The following is a 19,801-nucleotide window of genomic DNA, read 5'->3' as shown; positions in this document are numbered from 1 at the left end:
AAGTTCTTAACCTCTCTGAACCTTCCCTTGATATAAAAGTACCTCAACTGCCCACCCCTTGGGCAAGATGTGAGTGGGTTTTGGAGGGGTCAAGCACCCAAAGCAGGTATAACTTATATGGGCTTAATGGGTATCAGACATGGATACTGCTGGGTTATGTGCCATTTTGCACCCCTAGATGCAATCTTCTTCATGATAAATAACAATGAATACTTAGCAGACTTCTTGCGAAGGTCCTCATTTATAACACACCGTTCAGGTGCATGGAGTTGTCTCTGTTTACATGAAGCTCAGGGAGGTCAGGTAACTCACATGTTGTTTCCCAACTTGTAAGTGCAAAGCCCTATGCTCCTGCCTCCCTCTACAAATCTTTGATGGAGAGCATGTTTCCAACAACATCATGGCCAGGCAGCCCTTCCTGCAGTACCACTGAGTCCTGCCTCCCAGTGCACAGCACGTCATAGCTCAAATTTAGTATGGCTAAGCAGACTGCTGAATCAGATCGAATTAGGTTTGGTTGTGCTGACATATATCATAGCAGCTAACATTTTTAGGCATCTCCCATGTGTACTTATTTTAGAGTCCTTTAGTTTTCCACCTGAAGCTCTGAGAGCCTAAGAACTTTGTCTCAGGTCACACAGTGAGGATGGGGCCAAGACTGGAACCCAGCTGCAACTCGAGCCTCCCATGCTTTGCTGGATTGTCCCTCATTCTGTGTTTTATGGGCATGGATGATTTCCTATTCCTCCAAACTCTGGTTAAACAAACAAATGGTTCCTATGGTCCAAAATACTCTGAAAGATTCATTCTAAAGATGAAAGGTGGATATCTTTCCATTTGAGGGGTGCCCTAGAGTAACTGTGAAATCCGAACTGTTCCAGTGTGGAGTTGGTGAGCCTGATTTCCTCTGACTCTGTGATCTTCCTGTTTCCATGATGCATCTGGCAAGCTACTGACTGCTGGGAGATGGGTTGTATAATTCACTCAGTGGGTCACATCTGGAAAATACATGAACGGGGCTGCATGCTGAGGTTAAATGTGCACTTTGATGCTTTGCAAGGTGTTCTCCATACCCTTGCCACACAAAAGGTATTGAAACCAGTACACTCTCTCTTGCTTCTCCAATTAAATTAGTCAAAATATGAGCACATCTCAGTCTATCTGATTTGTAAAACAAAACGAACAAAACAGTGGTCATTCAGGGGGAGAGAGAAGAGGGCCAGAAATGAATGGAAGTGGACTAGCACAAGTTTTAGGGTGGTAGTCCATAAGAGGAGTACCATGGATGGAAGGCAGACAGGAGTGTGAACAGTCTTACCAGATGGTGCCTTCCCATCTTATAGATGTAAAGACTGAGGTTTGCAAAGGTCCGGTGACTGACCCAAGGTTATGCACTTAATGATAACGAAGACAGAGTGCAAACCCAGTTCTGGTGCCCTTGACTCTGGTCTCTGTCTCTGACCACTTCACATTTGCTTCCCTGGATGACAGGGAGCCACAGAGGGGAGACTGATGTGGGGAGAAACACAGTCTGATACAGCGCACGCGCTCTTTACCTTTCCTCAGGCCAAAAAACGGTGGGAAGTACTGTGTTGGGCGCAGAATGAAATTTAAATCCTGCAACACGGAGCCGTGTCTCAAGCAGAAGCGAGACTTCCGAGACGAGCAGTGTGCTCATTTTGATGGGAAGCACTTCAACATCAATGGTCTGCTTCCCAATGTGCGCTGGGTCCCGAAGTACAGTGGAAGTAAGTGCCTCCAGGGAGGTGCCCGCATCTGGCAGGCTGGCCCCTCCAGCCCAGGCACAAGAGAGTCACGATGCTTGGTGTTTCCCCTGTCTAGTTTTGATGAAAGACCGCTGCAAGCTGTTCTGCAGGGTGGCGGGGAACACGGCCTACTATCAGCTCCGTGACAGAGTGGTAGATGGGACTCCATGTGGCCAGGACACCAATGACATCTGTGTTCAAGGCCTTTGCCGGGTGAGTCCAAGTTTGCCGTTTTTTTCACTGTGTTGTCCTGCTGCCCAGCTGTGATGTGTTGCTACCTTGATAGAATAGGAGCTGCTGGTGTCTGTGTATTATTAGCTCCAGGGTGGTGGTTCTCAAAGCAGGGTCCCCAGACCAGCATTATCACCATGCCAGAGTTTGAGAACCTCTGCTGCTAGATTTTTCCAACACTCTCAGGGTGGGGGTGGGGGGTGGGGTCTGTACAAAATCTCCCATTGAAAATTGATTTGTTATTGACACACATACACATTTTTTTACTTTAACCGCAGTTCATAAGGTTAAACCCAAAAGCTTCCTGACAGCAAGTTTTGTAGGTTGAGTAGCTCTGCTCCAAAAAAGAGGTTCTGAGGATGAGCCCACCTCACTCAGATTTCTTTTGCTGATTTGAAGCATGATAACATCTACCAGATGCATACCTGCAGATTATTCTTGGCAGGAAAGTCCAGATCCTCTGAACAGATAGGAAAGCATCAGAAGTGTTCATTCCTCCAGGGCTTGATATCATTTCCCTGCTCTTAACAGTCAGAGATCATCCTGAATGCAGCCAAGCTCTGGAATGATGTATTTGTCCCTTGCGTGGGTCCGAGTCACATCAGATGTGAGTGTGGAGCCCTGTGAGCATCACCCACTTCCTGACCCACAGCTACAGTATGGGTTTCCTTGTCAGCCCATCCCAGAGCCAGACATTGAGTTTATCCTCAAAGACCGGTTTATTCAAAGGAACAAACTGCACGAGAATGTGAACTCCATCCTCCTGGTCTTCTGCTGGTCACCGGGGTCCTTTTCAGTGCTCGGTCTACACTGCTCTATTGCATTAAGACTTGAAGAGGTTGAAGAGGCCACTTGAGGCCAGAAGCCTCAACCCAGCAGCCTGCAGTCATGTTTTATTTTCCATTCATTTCCAGTATTTAAACATGGGGTTTCATGTAAAATCAAAATAGCAAGAGCCTCTTGAAACATTGGGAACTGTCTACACTGTCCCCTACTTCTGCATGGCAGCAGTAGCCTCTAATGGATAGCTCCCTCAAAATGGAGAGTGAGCTCTTTAATTGGATACAGTCCTCACCCACTCCTTTGTACATATGTTCATTCCTGAGCTGTTTTTCTTGTTTGTTCCACTTATTCGTAGATGAGTGCTTCTCAAACTTTAATCTGTAGATGAAGCACCCAAGGATCTTATTAACATGCCAGAAAATCTACTCTGACTCAGCCCATTGGTGGGGCCTGAGATTCTGCATCCCCAGCATCACTGGGGATGCCCGTGGCAGCTGGTCCTTGGACCACATTTTCCCATAGCAAAGCTAACAACAATCTGAGTTTCCAATCCTTGCAGGTTTGAAGAGACTGAACTTTCTTGTCATTTTGAATGCACTGCATTCAAAGAAACACATTACTTACCATTTGATAATCTCTAATACTTACCATTTATTTCAACTGTTTTCTTTTTAAAAGCAAGCTGGATGCGATCATGTTTTAAACTCAAAAGCCCGGAGAGATAAATGTGGGGTTTGTGGTGGCGATAATTCTTCGTGCAAAACAGTGGCAGGAACATTTAATACAGTACATTATGGTAAGAATTTGTTCCTAAAAACCGTGAGAAGGGAAAGGGTCGAAGTGTGAACATTGTTAACCACATGTGTTATGTAAAAGTATTAGTGCCAAGCGTAAAATCCATCTTAAGGTACGTTACCCATCTGGCTGTAAGGCACCTAATAGTGAGACTTCTGCTGTATTCCATGCTTGGAGAACATGAACCATTCTGTGGCATGCTCAAGTTCTGCTCACTTCTTTTCAGGTTACAACACTGTGGTCCGAATCCCAGCTGGTGCTACCAATATCGATGTGCGGCAGCACAGTTTCTCAGGGAAATCAGAGGATGATAACTACTTAGGTGAGAGTCTACAGGAGTCCTGGTTCTCTGGAGCAGGTAGCAGATGCTACTCCCTTTGCCCTACAGCATGTGGAAAGCTTTCGGGTGTCATGTGTTTTCATAAAAGAAATTGATTGTGAAGCCCATTATTCCATTTCTCCCTTATACATCACTCCCTCAGAATACTGATTGCAGTCATAAACTTATACTAGTCAATATCAAGGAACTGGCAGAGTTCCCGTCGTGGCTCAGTGGTTAACGAATCCGAGTAGGGAACCATGAGGTTGCGGGTTCGATCCCTGGCCTTGCTCAGTGGGTTAAGGTTCTGGTGTTGCCGTGAGCTGTGGTGTAGGTCGCAGATGCAGCTTGGATCTGGCGTTGCTGTGGCTCTGGTATAGGCCAATGGCTACAGCTTCGATTAGACTCCTGGCCTGGGAACCTCCATATGCCCTGGGAGTGGCCCTAGAAAAAGGCCAAAAAACAAAAACAAAAACAAAAAAAAATCAAGAAACTGGCTCTAGATCTTAGGAAATTCAAATGCCCCCAATCAGAGTTTTGAAAGTACTTGCCTTGTGAGTTTTGCCTAAAATCATTGCTCTCTTTGAGTCTTTAAAAAAAAGAAATCTGGCTTTTGGGTAACTGACATGCATATATTTTAGTAGAGGAGTTACTCAACTAAGAGCAGGCCTCTGGTGGATGTATTCATTTCATTATGTCTGGTCATTCCAAAAAGTTCTGTAGGGGCAGTGTTTTTCTTACATCATTGTTAACATGGTCCATCTTGCTACTTCATAGATTCTTCATCTTTCTCTCACCATGCCCAGGCACATGGTTAATTCATATCTATTCCCATATTTCAAATCACATCACACCAGCATCCCTTGTGTTCGTTTTCACCTGTTTCCTCGGCCCAGTCCTACTTTGGTTCATCATTCTCTAAACTTCCATAAGTGATTAAGAAACTCGCCCAGCCATCTTTAATTAAAAGAAGAACGCAGGGACTGGGGTAATGACAGAAAAGAATCCAACTGATTACCTTACACGACAGGACTCTTCTTTGTTGAGAAATAAACATTGCCTGCACTTAGATCCAGAAGAAATCAAGGAAGTTCTTGCTGGGCAGTCAGTTTTTGAAATAAATGAATGGAGCATTTTATAATGTCCAGGGAGGGACTCTATTTATCTCTATAGCGGCTTCTTCCAAGCACCTGCACATGTTGAGTTAGTAAATGAGAATTTGTTGAATTGAATTAGCACCTGTATCTTTAATTTGGAAGGTCTGTGTGAAATCCTTTATAGATAGACAGTGATCCAAAAGCCAAGCCTGCTAACCCAGCATAACATTTACATATTCCTCCATTGTAGCATTTTCTGCAGTGTTTTATCATTCACTCAGCCACTTATTTAATATGTGTCAGACACTGTTCTAGGTACAATGAACAAAAGAGAACCCCCCCAAAATTTTTTTTTAAACTACTGTCTTATAACTTACTTTTTAGTGGAAAGAGATAGACCATGAACAATGACTTAATAGAAAAGCAAACTATACACTGTAGAAGGTGATAAGTAAAATTAGAAAATAGAGCAGCACCAAGGAAATTGGGATACTGAGGATGGAGTGGGACTAGTGGAACTGAAATGTTTGAATTGTAGCAGGAGGTAATGGATATCTGAGGAAAGGCATTCTGTTAAGAGGGAACAGCCAGTACAAATCCTTGAAAAAGGAATATGTCTGGATTGGTCCAAGCATAGAGGGAAGCCAGTGAGACAGGTGCTGGGTAAGCACAGAGAGTCCTAATGAGGTTAAATAGGTATCAGCATTTAACCATTGAAAGGACTTGAACTCAGAGACAAGGGGAGCCTAGAGGATTCGAACTAAGGAATAACATGATATAATCATACTTATATTTTCAAAAGAGTACTTTGGCTGTTATGTTCAGAATGGATGGGGTTGGAGAGATGGGTACAGGGTAGAGACAGGAAGACCGGTTAGGAAGCTATTTCGGTAATCCAAGAAAGAGATACTGGTGGCTTGGCCCCAAGTGGGAGAAATACAGTTGGCAGTATGTAGTCAAATTCTGGATATCTTTTGCAGGTAGAGCCATCATGATTAATTGATGGGTTGAACACGGTGAGTGAGAAAGAGAAGTTGGGGTGGTGGGGGGGGGACACAGTTTTGGCTTGAGCAACTGGAAGGAGTTGCCATTCACTGAGATGAGACTTTATTTATCCATGTGACTGCTAGTGTTTTAAGGTCAGAAACTGTGGCTTTATATCTTCAGTTCTTGACATAAAGCCTTCACACGAGATGAGCTAAGTAATGATGTCTGCATTGCTGAATAATCATTACTCATGCTGTCTTTACTGAGTACCTACTATACATTTAACAGGGATGGGATTACCATGGAAATATACAGTCACCCCTTCTTTTAAAGGCTGTAAAACCTTAGTTGGAATCTCTCAGTGGTTGCATCAGCTTTTCCCCACCCCAAATATCCAAATGAGTGGTGTCTTACAAAACAGTTAACAAAGTTCTTAGAGACCTTTTTCAGACACTTTTTGAGGAATCCAACATTTCTCCTTCCACCACTGTGCAAAATGGGTCAAGAATTTTTCTTCGTGTGCCCTGGGTTATAAAGTTGACCCTGTGACTGCTGTGACCTTGCTACTTCCTAATTAAATCCAGCAGCATTGCATGTGATCTCCTTTATTGGTTAATTTCCTGAGAGCTGAATGCCAGGTTGAGCTGCTCATTGCTTCTCCTCGAAAAGGAGAAGGGTTCTCCACTGTGCTTCTCCCTCTTGGAAAAATAATCTCCTTCCAAGTAATGGCCTCAGTTCAGTTCATCTTTATCAGCCAGGCCAGGCATTGGGAATAACCTTTCCTTCCCCCCTGGAGGTTTCTTAATCTCCTTGTGAAGAATGAGAGCAAAATTTTTAAAAAAGATTTGTCATCTAGGACAGGCAGTCTAAGGTAGTCATGGCTCTCTAATGGAATATTATGGGAAAGTTACCTCTTGGCCTAAAGAATGTCTTTCTGGAAGCAAATGCAAATTTCAAGCAAAGATGATGAGTCACAGTTGACTGAGTATGAAGGTCAAGCCCTCAGAGCCTTTGAACCTTACAGTAGTTTCTTTCCTTCTTTTTTTTTTTTTGCCTTTTTAGGGCTGTACTCATGGCACATGGAGGTTTCCCAGGCTAGGGGCCGAATTGGAGCTACAGCTGCCAGTATAGCAACAACCACAGCAACACAAGATCCCACACCACAGCTCACGGCAAGATCATTAACCCACTGATCAAGGCCTGGAATTGAACCCGCAGGCCCATGGTCCCTAGTCGGATTCATTTCCACTGTGCCACAACGGGAACTCCCCGAACCTTACAGTGGTTTCTTAACAAGTTAGGAAGGATATGATGTCATCATCAAACCTGACGTGTGTAAACATTTACTCTTGCCTTGAAGGAAGGTGCAGCAAATGTCCTAGGAAGGTTTTAAGGTTGAGTGTTGCTCGAGTCTAGTAACAGCTGTTTGGTTGCTAAGCAATCTTCATCCTTATCCCTCATATTTTTTTCAAGGTCAGTCAAGTCATGCTCTTTTCGCATGTGTTGGTGGAGGAGCAGTTTCTAGGAGAGATGGCCTTTGTAGCAATGAAGCTGTGATGGGTGAAATGGGGGGGAAAACCAACCCAGGAAATTAGCTCCCTAATCGCATTAGTGGGAGGTTGGGCAGTAGGCTGTTGTTTTCAGGAAACTATTTGTTTCACAAGGTACTGAAGCAGAAAGTCTCTCTGTCAAAGGTCATCCTTTCAGGAGACACCCCTCCCTCCAGTTGGGTTAAAGCCAAGTTGCACCCATTGCTGCCATGTTCATATTTCTGTAGAAGAAAAAGGAGTCATTCCTGTGGTGCTTATTCATCTCCAGGACACTTAGCCCTTGATGAATGGTGGCAGCAGGAAGATAGGAACTGATGCAGTTTGAGATAAAGCGGGAACTCCAGTTCACCTGATGACGCCTATCTCATTTCCTCCCCACCATCTCCTGGGATGAGGAGCATGCAGTGAAGGGTGAAATGGCCCAAGTCAGCATAAGCCTGAGAGGAAGGCTGAGAGACATTGGAAAGGAGGCCCATCATTAACCTAGACTCGACATTGGCTTTTTGAATATGAACAGAACTGGCTTATCGCTTCATTTGTAGACCTGGCCGTGTGACATCTCATTTCCCCCCTTTCCATGAAACATCAGCTGGGTAGCTAGCATGCGACTTCACTTGAAAGCGCTGGGTGATTTTGTTGGCAGCATATCCTGCCATCGCCGTGTAAGTGACCCACATTAGGAGGCAGCCTCAGGAGGCCTGAGGGGCCACGGAAACAAGCTCGTCTGCAGCCAGTGACCCATTGAAACTCCTGCATCTTGCAGGGCTGCAGGAGCTGCAGGGGAGACAAGGTTGTCAGAGGTTTATACTGATGGGGAAGCAGTTATTTGGCTGAAAGCTCTCTGTTCTCCTTGTCAAGAATGCCAGGTTCAATCAGTCACTTGTTCTTTCAGCATCATTGGTTGAGCACCTACTATGGACTGAGAACGGTCTTGGGCTTATCAAAGTGATTTTTAAACGTTGGCTTGATTTCAATAGGCTCATGCACTCTAGCAAAACAAACAACTTAAATTTTTAAAAAAACTGCTGCAAAACATGATTTGGTTTCAGTTTGCACAGAATATAAAAAATGGCTGAATTCATTCACTCATTTAATGGACTTTTGTTGCACTTCTTAGAAAACCTTTAGTGGTTAATGGGCTTTTGGAGACAGACTTGCATGATTAGAAGTCACCTGGCCTTAGGAAGTATCGTAAGCATGTTAAGCATGCTTTTCTTATCCATAATATAAGTATCTATAAAAGTGTGATAAGGAGGAAATGCATTTGAAGGCATTCTGATCTGACAGCTAATGAATACACATGATTTTGCTTAATGTTCACAATAATCCTATAAGAAATCCATTATACAGAGGAAGAAGTTGAGGTTTAGAGAGGTTTAATAACTTACCCAAGGTCCCACAAACAGAAAGTGGGAAAAATTAAAATCTTTACTACTGGTTTGACTTCAGACCCTTTACCCTTAACCACTTCACTTTACTGCCTCTATGTAGAAAAATATATAGCTGACTTGGGGATGAACAAGACTGGGAATTGAGGTTTATTAATGGGACTGAATGGCAAAGGTTGGAAGGATAAGTAAAGATAAAATTTGTAAAGATATAGAAAGGTTATGCTAAGGAGTCTGAACTACATTCTGTAGGTACTAGGGACAGTCAAAGGATTTTGAATCATGAAGAAGAAGCCAAGGTTTTGGGCTGCCTTTTTTAAAAGATTATCTTTTTGAAAGCTTTTTTTTTTTTTTTTTTTTTTCAATTTCATCACTTTCTTTCAAACCATTTCAAATGAAGGCATCTTATTCTTTCTTCACAGCCAAGATGGGACTTACATGAGTAGGAATTCTAGCAGGTGAAATGCAGGTCGAGGGACCAAATTTGATGCAGTTAATTCCTGATCCTGCCAAGACTAATCCTTCCATCAGTGTAGTGTCCAACTGAGTGAACTCTGTGAGGTGCCCATGTCCAAAGAATCAAGGACCCTGCTGCTACTAAGCTCCAGAGACTATTCAGAGCTTCATCATAACCCTCATTCATCTCCACCTATGGGTACCATATCTACTTTCCCTAAATCCTCTCAACCTCTTCTACATATAAATAGCTCTGGTCTCCATGGTCAAATACCTAAGATAACTTGGCTGTTTCTCATCCCATATCCAATGCAGATGTCATTAAAATGATGCTGAGACATGATACTGTCAGTGAATCCTGCTCTGCATGGCTTCTTGAGCAGCCAGTACTGAAAGATTGCCATTGGTGTCTGGGATGAAACCTCTTTGCCAGCCCTGACTCAAATTTCCACATTCCTTTTATTCACTTAAATACATGGCTTGTGCCTTTCAAGATTTCCCTCCCTGCTGAGATTTGCTAATTGTGCACAAGTTACAAAAGTTAAGGGGCCTCTTTCTAGTATTTTGTTCCGAGCTCAAATGTTTAATAGCTCTGCATTCTTGAGTACCTGCTACATGTCAAGCTCAATACACACCAGAATTCATTATTCAAGGAGCAATAATACTGAAAAGGGGGGGGGGGCTTAAAACCAAAATTTTATAATGAATACTAGGGGAAAAAAGATTTGATTGGGATTTTATCTGAGAAATTAATCAAAAAGTGTAAGAATAAATTTTATTTTTCTTAGGCTTAACAAAATTATTTCTTCATGTCAGTCATGCCTAGGTTTCTAGAATAAAGGATAAAGTAGTTGATAAATATTTTTGCCTAAATTTTCCTGTCAAGTTATTTGATCGCAGAGTAGTACGTTCTTTGCTTAAAGTTTGAATTTAACAGTTCAACCTGGAAAGGAATCATTTTTTGAAAAGCTTCCTAAGCTCGTATTCACTTTCCCAATAGCCTCTCTGACACTTAGATAAATAAATTATTCCTTCTGAAGCAGCAGTCATCTCATCTTGTTTGTCCAGTTTCTTTTCTTTTCTAAAGTTTCTAACTGGCCTAACCCTGTCATGTTCTCAGTTGGCTGGTGTTTTGGCACTTGACTCAAGCAGTTCTCCAACATTACTTTTTCACTTTGGCTGATTGTTCATTGTTTGCATGATTTTCAGTAGATTCATTCATTCTCCCCACCCTGTGCCCAAAACTATTTATTGAGCATCTACCATGTATTCTTTCAGAAGCTGAGATGTAGCTGTGAATAAAATAGTCCCAAATCCTTGCTTTCATTCCTATTTGGGGAGAGAGCGCATAAACAGAGCACTCTGCGGAAAAATTAAGGTGGAAAATAGCACAGAAAGTATGGAACCTGGGCTTCCAGTGAGAGGGACTTGCAGTTTTAAAAAGAATGATTCCGGGTAGGTTTTACCATGTTACAAATTATGCCAAGGTCTAGTGGCTTAAAACAACAAGTGTATACAATATTCCAGTTTCCTTGTGGCAGGAATCTGGGAGCAGCATAACAGGGTGTTTCTGGCTTGAGGTCTCTCCTGATATGGCTGCTAAGACCTCAGTTAGGGCTGTGATCCTCTCTGAAAGCTAGACTTGGGCTTGCAGATCCACCTACAGATGCTTCACTTAGATGCTAATGGAAGAAGGCTTCGGTTCCTCATTGCTCTTTGCAGGAGGCAAGGTGGGGCTGAAGTGGGACTGCTTGTGTATCCTCACAGAATGGCAGCTGACTTCTTTCAAAGCCATTGATTCAAAGAAGAGCAGGGTGGAGCCATCATGCCCTTGACCTTGCCCTGGAAGTCACAGTATCCTACTGATTATACATTCAGGACTACTCAGTGTGGGAGAGGATGACACAAGGTGTGACTATCAGAAGGCAAGGATCACTGGGGCCATGTTGGAAGCCAGCTATCTCAGTGGGCCTCACTGACCAAGTATATTTGAGTGTCATATTGGCTATAGATTTTCACTTTTCAACCTCTGTCTAAACAAAGAAAACTAAGAAGATGCAGTAGGCTCAACTAACTCTGTTGTGAAGTAGAAAGGGTTATTTGTGGGGGAACCAATTTTGTAAATGTCCATTTCATTAGTCTCTATTTTTAAATCAGAACACTTTTTTCTTTTTTAAAAATGAGGTGCCATTGTTTTATAACATTATATGAGTTTCTCATATACAGCATTGTATTTCTACTTCTGTATATACCATGTGATCACCACAAAAAATTTCATTTGCATCCATCACCGCCCAGTTGATCCCCCTTACCCATTTTTTTCCTCCCCCCATCCCTCTTCCTCTGGTAACCACAAGTCATTGCTTCCGTCTATAATGCTGTAATTGCGGGGGTTGTATCACAAACCTCAATGAATTATTATACTTATATTTCAGCTAGTTTTCACAGGCACCATGAAGGATAGCTGTTTTTACCTCCATTTTAGACGTTAAGAAATCAAGGCTGAGATTAAGGAAAGTGACTTCCCAAGGCCACGTAGCTGGCAAGTAGCAAAGCTCAGATTCCAGCCCATGCCTCTCTGGCTGAAGGTCTTCTTTCTTGGCATTCTGACTCTCTGCCTATCAAAGTATTATTTCATTTTGCCAACAGAAATTCCTTGGCAGCAAATCAGTGAATTCCCTTTTCTCATCTCCAGCTTTATCAAGCAGTAAAGGTGAATTCTTGCTAAATGGAGACTTTGTTGTCACAATGTCCAAAAGGGAAATCCGGATTGGGAATGCCGTAATAGAGTACAGCGGGTCCGACAATGTTGTGGAAAGAATCAACTCTACGGATCGCATTGATCAAGAACTTTTGCTTCAGGTGAGAACTTGGCCATGAGCCCATGCACCTTTTCTAATGCTTGGAGTCACCAGGACCCCCAACAGCCTCTCCATTTTGTTGTACATCCTAGGTGTTGTCAGTGGGAAAGTTATACAACCCTGACGTGCGCTATTCTTTCAATATTCCAATTGAAGACAAACCCCAGCAGTTTTATTGGAACAGTTATGGACCCTGGCAAGCATGCAGCAAACCCTGCCAAGGTATTGGCTTTTAGCTTGAGTTTTGGGGACTTGAGATGTTTTTTAATTTTTTTTTTTTTTTTTTTTTTTTGAGAAGCAGCCAAATACATACAGTCTATAAACCTTTCTATCTGCATGCATTTCCTAACCTTTCTCTGCATCTATCTGGTCACTTTGGGCTGGTAAGTTAAGCTGTTTAAGGGATACAGGCAGTGTTAGGTTTTCTCATCCTAAGCGGTTTCATGCACACGTATGAAGCTGAGCAACATCAGCTCTGCCACTTTGATTTTCCAGAGCCATAGATTTAATGGTTGTATTATATGCAGTTTATCTGGTTTCCTTTTGCCTGAATTATGAATTAGCAGATGACAGCCAGTGGGCCAAATCCAGCCCACTGCCTGCTTTTATAAATAAAGTTTTATTGAAGCACAGCTATACCAATTTCTTAATATCTCTAAGTGGCTACTTTTACCCTATAACAAGAGTTTGGTAGTTGTAACAGAGGTCATACATCCCATGAAACCAAACATATTGACTTTATAACTCTACAAAAATGCTTGCCAATTCCTGGTCTAAACAGTTTATGGAGTAGGGTCCTTTGAATAATTTTCTTTTTCCTCCTTGCTTAGGAGAGCGAAAACGAAAACCTGTTTGCACCAGGGAATCTGATCAGCTTACAGTTTCTGATCAAAGATGTGACCGGCTGCCCCAGCCAGCACCCATTACTGAACCCTGTGGCACAGACTGTGACCTAAGGTGAGGCCAGTGTTTCCTCGTGGTCTTTAGTACTGAGTTGAGAGGGTTTTGTAGGAGGTCTCTCTCTGTGAGGAGCAAGTGTGAATGTCAGTCTTTAGACTCCCGTGTGTTTCAGCGAAATAAGCTTTGGCCAATTTTCCATCCCTCTGAAACTGATTATCCAAGACATATGCCGGCAAATTTCTTATTCTTCTCCTAAGAATTACAAATAGCTAATAGAGTATGGCACTTGCCGGAAACAGTTCTCATTTGACCCTCACAACTTGCTCCATAGGTATTATTTTCATTGAGTCACATCTAATGCAAAAGTTTGGTTTGAAAGTCAGCAGAAAAGGGTAAACATCATCCATCAAAGGATCCACAGTGTTCTATGTCCATCCAGAGTGTTTATTGCCCAGTGTAAGAACTTTTACAGACATGAAAGTTGCAGTGCACTAAGGTAGAGTAATGGAAGGAATGAGAAGAAAATCTATAGACAGATGTCTAGAAATGCACACAGTTCTATGTTTAAGAAAAATAAGAACTCTGAAGGAAGACCTTGTGAGTAAGTAGAGAATTATAAAGCTTTTCCATTTTCCTGCAATTGACTTTCTCATAGTTGAGTATTCGGTAGTCTGGGGGTTGCATTATATAGTCTGCCTGTCAATTACACAAAAGTAAGATGAGTTGGTACTTTATCCTTCTTTTACAGAAGAAAAATTATCAGCACGTAGTGGTTGGTATTTGTTAAGGTCTCATCATTCATAAGCAGCAAAGTGAATATTTAAACATTTTGCAGGTTCTACATAACCATAGCAAATCCTAGTAAGTGGTAGGATTGTCAGGCCTGGGCTAGAGTAGAGAGTCTTAAGCACTCTCAAGGCTCTGAGAGAAGAGAGGAGTGCTATGATCAACTGGTAATGTCTGTCATGGGAGGAGGGGGGGTTGTGACACATGTGCCACATCTGTGCCAGTCCTGACCTGAAGCTCTGACTTCAAAGCTCAGTGTCTTTCTGCCCCACTGCACTTTCTCTCCAAAAAGTCATTACAGGGAAAAACAAAAAATGAAACAAGACAAAACAAATAAGAACAATACATTAAAAGACAGACCTTATACTAGGTAGTATTAATTCATGTTTTAAGTAATATCCATATAAACCCATAGCTTCAGCCAGTAGATTTAAATTAGTTAAAGTAGAATTAAGGTCTTTTCAAAAAAATAATTAGTTAACTAATTGCTGAACTGAATTAATCACTAAAATTTAGGGGGGAAAAACATTGAGTTATTGGGTAGACTGTTGGAGGCATAACCTTGTTAAACTGGGAAAGGTGACATTATCATATTAGCCTCATTTCAAATTATCACTGAAAATAATATAATATTAAATAATATCAATAATATTAATATAATTCTGACTGGCACTACTCTGAAAGTATTAATAAGAGTCGACCATTTACTAAGAACTATTTTTAACAATTGTATGTTATCTTGTTAATATTCTTATATTAGTAGTTCTTATCCATACTTTTATCTTATTAACATAATTAATATCCTATTAATATGTATATCCTGTGTAATTAATATTCTATTAATTCCTCAAACAACACAGTGACATAAATATTAACATTATCTCCACTTTGGAGTTCCCTCTGTTGTGCAATGGCTTAAGGATCCAGCATTGGCATAACTGTGTCATAGGTCGCAAATGTGTTTAAAAGGTATCTTCAAATCCATGAGTAGAATTCTGTAGAAGATCTCAACTGGATTTCTCTTCACTTTGTATTATTGATTTACATGAAGTTACATGATACTCAGAACTTGGTGAAGGAATAAAACAAAGGCGGTAGTGATAATAATAATACTTTTCTTGAATGTCTGCCATGGGTACTAGATGCTGCATATACCTTGCCTCATTTAATCCTCCTCATAGTGCTATGAATTGGATCCTACTTTCCCCCATTTCACAGACAGGGAAGCTGAGGCTCAGTGAGGTTCAGTGTCCTGCCTGGAGTCACTTAGCTAGTAAGTGTTAGAGCTTGTATTAGCACGCAGGTCTTTCTGGTTCTGATTTTTATTAAAGCTCATTGCACAATACCTCGGTAAAGTCAGGGCTTAAAATCTTTACATTTCCTATGGTAGGTATGTCAAAGGTGCTACTCTAAATTCCTCAATTGGAGAAAATCACCTTTTTTTATACTTAAAAAAAAAAAAAACCTTTAAATCTAGTGATACCAAAGCAAGACAGTAGCTCAGGGAACAGGATTGGATAAAGATAGCACCTCTGGCTAATTAAAGAAAAGAAAGTGAAGGAATTATAGCCATGTCTTTTGACAGAAGTGTCTATGGTAGAAATGACAGATCTTAGGGGCAAGAATTTAAAAATGAAAAGAAAAAAGAAGCATTCAGGATTAGTTTATACAGCTTTATAACTAGACAAGTGAATGCTCACATCTGAAATTAAGTAAAATATCATGTTTATTTGTCAGCATTCAAAGTCATATCTTACTGGCTTTAAAGAGTATTGGAAGAATAAAGTTGTTTACTGAAAAGCATATAAATGCTGAAAACAAGCCCAAAGAAGGCATTACTGTCTGTGTTCTCTGTCAACCTGATAGTCACTAATTGTGATTTATAGCAATTATTTTTATACTATTTATAGTGTAAATATTTATACTAATTTTATTGCCAGTATTTCTAGTATTGTGTGCAAAACCAGAAGACTGGAGAGAGGTTTGCTCAGAGTCTAAAATAGTTTTTCCCGAAACATTTTTATGAAACATTAGTTCTGCAAGATGATCCATGGTGAACTAGTATGTTCGAGAAGTCTTACGGTCTCTTCCACCACGTGAAGATTAGTAATTCTGATTAACATTTTGAAGGCCCTGAGAGGTTCTGCAATGTAGAAAACTGATTAAATCAGTAGTTCCTTGAATTATTCAATGCCACAATGCCAAACACACCCAGAGACATACACCATTTTCCCCCCACTCATTAACACTTTGCTTTTCTGAAATAGAGTAACAAATTACAATTGTCACATGAATGAATTCAAAACATTGAAGGTAAGAGGACTCTCCAGAAGTGAAAACACCAAGTATGTGATAGCATTTTGGGAAGAACTTTCCTAAGGCAGTGCTGTGACCTTTCCACAGACTCCTGCACTGTCTCTGCACGGATTCCGGGGATTGTATGAATATCAGGAAACTGATACACTTTTCCAGCCCAAGCTGCTGGTGTGTTTTGTTTTTGGGTTTTTGGTTTTTTGGTTTGTTTTTTTGGTTTTTTGTAGGGTACCTGCCTCCTCAGCCAGGATGGAAAATAACCTTTCCACAAGGAAATGATGATGAAGGCAAAGAGAAGGTGGCCAAGAATCAAAGGGCAGATGAAAGTTCCAGATGCCTCTGTTGAACTGGCCCACATTTTTTCTGGCCTCACTTCCTTAGGGAAGTGAGAGTTTGCCCAGATTAAACTTTGACAGGATGAGATAAAGCACTGTTTTACAATCCCTCATGTAACATGTTCCTGTTGGAACAAAATCCTCCAAAGACAATGTCATTCTAGGGGAAGATCTCATTAGTTCTCTTTACATGCCAAATGTAGAAATAAGTCAACTCTGACCTACTTTTGAGCATTTGTGAGAAATTCTAAGATAAGCATGTGTCCAATGCTCCTCTTTTTTTCCTGTGTATATGGGAGAATTCTTAAGGCATTGGTATTCAGCAAACCACCAGAGTTCTAAGCAAGAAAGAATTAACAATCAAGAGAAAATTCAAATTAAGATTATAAAGAAGTTATCCTTTGGGGAATTGCTAAATTGATCACCAAAACACATTTCAAGTTCATTTATTTAGCCTGTTCTATTCAGGATAAGGTTTGTTGTTATTGTTGTTGTGTTTTTTTTTTTTTTTTTTTTTTTTTTAAGTACTGGCCATGTTCCTGGGGCATTCACAGAGCCAGTTAGTTTATTAGTATGTTCTGAGCATCTACTGTGTGCCAAGAAAGTTTTACTATATGTATTAGGGATTCAAAATTGGCAAAAATTTAGAGACTCTAATTTTAAAAGTGTATAATTGTGGGGGAGGGAGGGATGAATAGTGTTTTTAGGTCCGTATGATACCAACAAGGTGGATGCATTTCACCCTTACAAATGTCTAAACCTATAGAATGTACAACATCAAGAGTGAACCCTCATGTAAACAGTGGACTTTAGGTTGGTAACGACGTAACAGTGCAGGTTCATCTGTTGTAACAACTGTAGGGCTGTGGTGGGGAATGCCCAGAATGCACATGTATAGGAGCAAGGTGTAGCTCTGTACCTTCCTCTCAATTTTCTTGTGGACTTAAAACTGCTCGAAAAAAATTAGTCTTTTTTTTTTTTTTTTTTTTGCCTTTTCTAGGGCCACTCCTGTGGCATGTGGAGGTTCCCAGGCTAGGGGTCTAATTGGAGCTGTAGTCTCCAGCCTGTGCCAGAGCCACAGCAATGCCAGATCTGAGCTGCATCTGTGACCTACACCACAGCTTATGGCAACACCGGATCCTTAACCCAGTGAGCAAGGCCAGGGATGGAACTCGCAACCTCATGGTTCCTAGTGGATTTGTTAACCACTGAGCCACAGCAGGAACTCCAAAAAATTAGTCTTTTTAACAAGGGATTTATACAGACTATGATACATGTCTTCAAGGAACTTCTCGTCTTTTCACAGATAATGTATATACTGTTTAGCATACATGAAATTCATAATTATAGTCCAAATGATCCATTCCTTCATTAATTCACAGAGTGTTTATTGAGCATTTTCCAGCAAAGGCACACATAAAGGAGACTTCCTAGGGAGTGTTTCCAACAGTGGTTCTTTGTTAAAGCAACCTACTTGATAAATCAAAAGCTGGGTTGCACGAACCTTTTAAATATAAAATTGCTTTTTTTGCTCTGTTGAATTCCAATGTTTTTTATTTTTGGTTGCTTGAATTCAGATTGACTGTATCAGGGAGAATCTTCACAGAGATAGATCTGACTGTCACTCTGACTTCCATGTACATCGGCAGCCATAAAAAATACATGGATGTGTTGGTTTAAAATTGGATTTCAGTGACTGTGGCTTTGGGTTTCATGGGATTTTAGTTAAGAAAGAAAATAGAACTCAACTCTTCCAACTGCTGAGCCTAGATAAGACATATATTTAAGAGAAATGTTGGTTTCTCCCTTATGTGTAGGTGGCACGTGGCCAGCAGGAGTGAATGTAGTGCCCAGTGTGGCTTGGGTTACCGCACCTTAGACATCTACTGTGCCAAATACAGCAGGTTAGATGGGAAGACTGAGAAGATTGATGACAGTTTTTGCAGTGGTCACCCCAAACCAAGCAACCGGGAAAAATGTTCAGGAGAATGCAACACAGGTGGCTGGCGCTATTCTGCTTGGACTGAAGTAAGTTGCTTTTCACTCAGAGAGCCTTCTTCTTGAGCACTAAGTCTAATTAGTTGATGATCAGCCTTGCAGGGCTGCACTGAGAAACCCCATTTAGAGTACCATGATTGATTTATAATGCCTTCCCCCCCCCATTAAAACTGAAGAAAATGGTGCCATGATCCATTTGTAATGTCTGGCTTGGGCATGGCAGGTAGAAAATTGGGAGTGATGGAACAACTCAACCAGTCACTTTTTTCACACCCCACAGGCCATTTCCTGCTTTGTTTTCCTATGCCTGTTTGCTAATAAAGACTCAGTATAAACCTGGTAAATAAATTAATGATATGAACAGATACACCTCAAGTAACAAGTGGAATTGACCAGGGTTTGTTGGTTGGTTATTTCTTAAGGATTGGAAGAGACAAGCTAGCCTAGCCAGTGTCTTAAGCATGCTTGATGAGAGAGTTAGCAACAGGTTTTATTTATTTATTTTTCTTTCCTTTCAGTGTTCTAAAAGCTGTGATGGTGGAACCCAGAGGAGAAGGGCTATTTGTGTCAACACCCGTAATGATGTACTGGATGACAGCAAATGCACACATCAAGAGAAAGTCACCGTTCAGAGGTGTAATGAATTCTCTTGTCCACAGTGGAAATCGGGACACTGGTCAGAGGTGAGATGGGAGGGCTCTTGTTTTCCCCGGGTCATCTGTGATACTCAGTTCTGAGCCTCCCCAGGTTAGTTCAAGGCTAAACCAGCTGTACCTTTCTTCCACCTCCCCTTGAGGAAACAACTCCAGCCTTCCACCTGCCCCATGTCTGTCGTAATGAACCTGACTGGTCCACTGGAAACCTCAGAGTCATCATGGGAGCTTCTGTTGATGACTTTTTTTTTTTTTTTTTTTTTTGGCTTTTTAGGGCCATATCTACAGCATATGGAGGTTCCTAGGCTAGGAGGCGAATCAGAGCTGTAGCTGCCAGCCTGTGCCACAGCCACAGCAATGCAGGATCTGAGCTGTGTTTGTGACCTACACCACAGCTCAGGGCAACACTGGATCCTTAACCCACTGAGCAAGGCCAGGGATGGAATCTGCATCCTCATGGATGCTAGTCAGATTCGTTGCCCGCTGAGCCACGACGGGAACACGTCTGTTGGTGATTTTTAAAGTTCTAGTTCCTCACTTACCTTCCTCTTTGATCCCTGGCAAAGTTGCTATGAAGGAAATT

The 19,801-nt window shown here is 41.4% G+C and overlaps 1 protein-coding gene across 8 annotated transcripts in view; it reads left to right on the top strand.

Moving 5' to 3' along the window:
- ADAMTS9 (ADAM metallopeptidase with thrombospondin type 1 motif 9) overlaps nt 1-19,801 on the top strand; it is a 175,486-nt gene that overhangs the window by 62,937 nt on the left and 92,748 nt on the right. For 4 of the 8 annotated variants that reach the window (XM_003132298.6, XM_021070781.1, XM_021070780.1 and 1 more), the window contains 9 exons: nt 1,567-1,748; nt 1,843-1,979; nt 3,459-3,576; nt 3,802-3,897; nt 12,068-12,234; nt 12,326-12,455; nt 13,064-13,190; nt 18,385-18,595; nt 19,084-19,248. In XM_003132298.6, coding sequence (XP_003132346.4) covers nt 1,567-1,748; nt 1,843-1,979; nt 3,459-3,576; nt 3,802-3,897; nt 12,068-12,234; nt 12,326-12,455; nt 13,064-13,190; nt 18,385-18,595; nt 19,084-19,248 — 1,333 coding nt within the window. Of the gene's footprint in view, nt 1-1,566; nt 1,749-1,842; nt 1,980-3,458; nt 3,577-3,801; nt 3,934-12,067; nt 12,235-12,325; nt 12,456-13,063; nt 13,191-18,384; nt 18,596-19,083; nt 19,249-19,801 lie in introns of all 8 variants that reach the window. The other 4 variants (XM_013981853.2, XM_013981855.2, XM_021070779.1 and 1 more) reach the window with 1 other exon arrangement.

Source organism: Sus scrofa, chromosome 13 (assembly GCF_000003025.6).
Source record: "Sus scrofa isolate TJ Tabasco breed Duroc chromosome 13, Sscrofa11.1, whole genome shotgun sequence".
Lineage (NCBI taxonomy): Eukaryota > Metazoa > Chordata > Mammalia > Artiodactyla > Suidae > Sus > Sus scrofa.
This window is presented reverse-complemented; position numbering and strand designations above follow the sequence as displayed.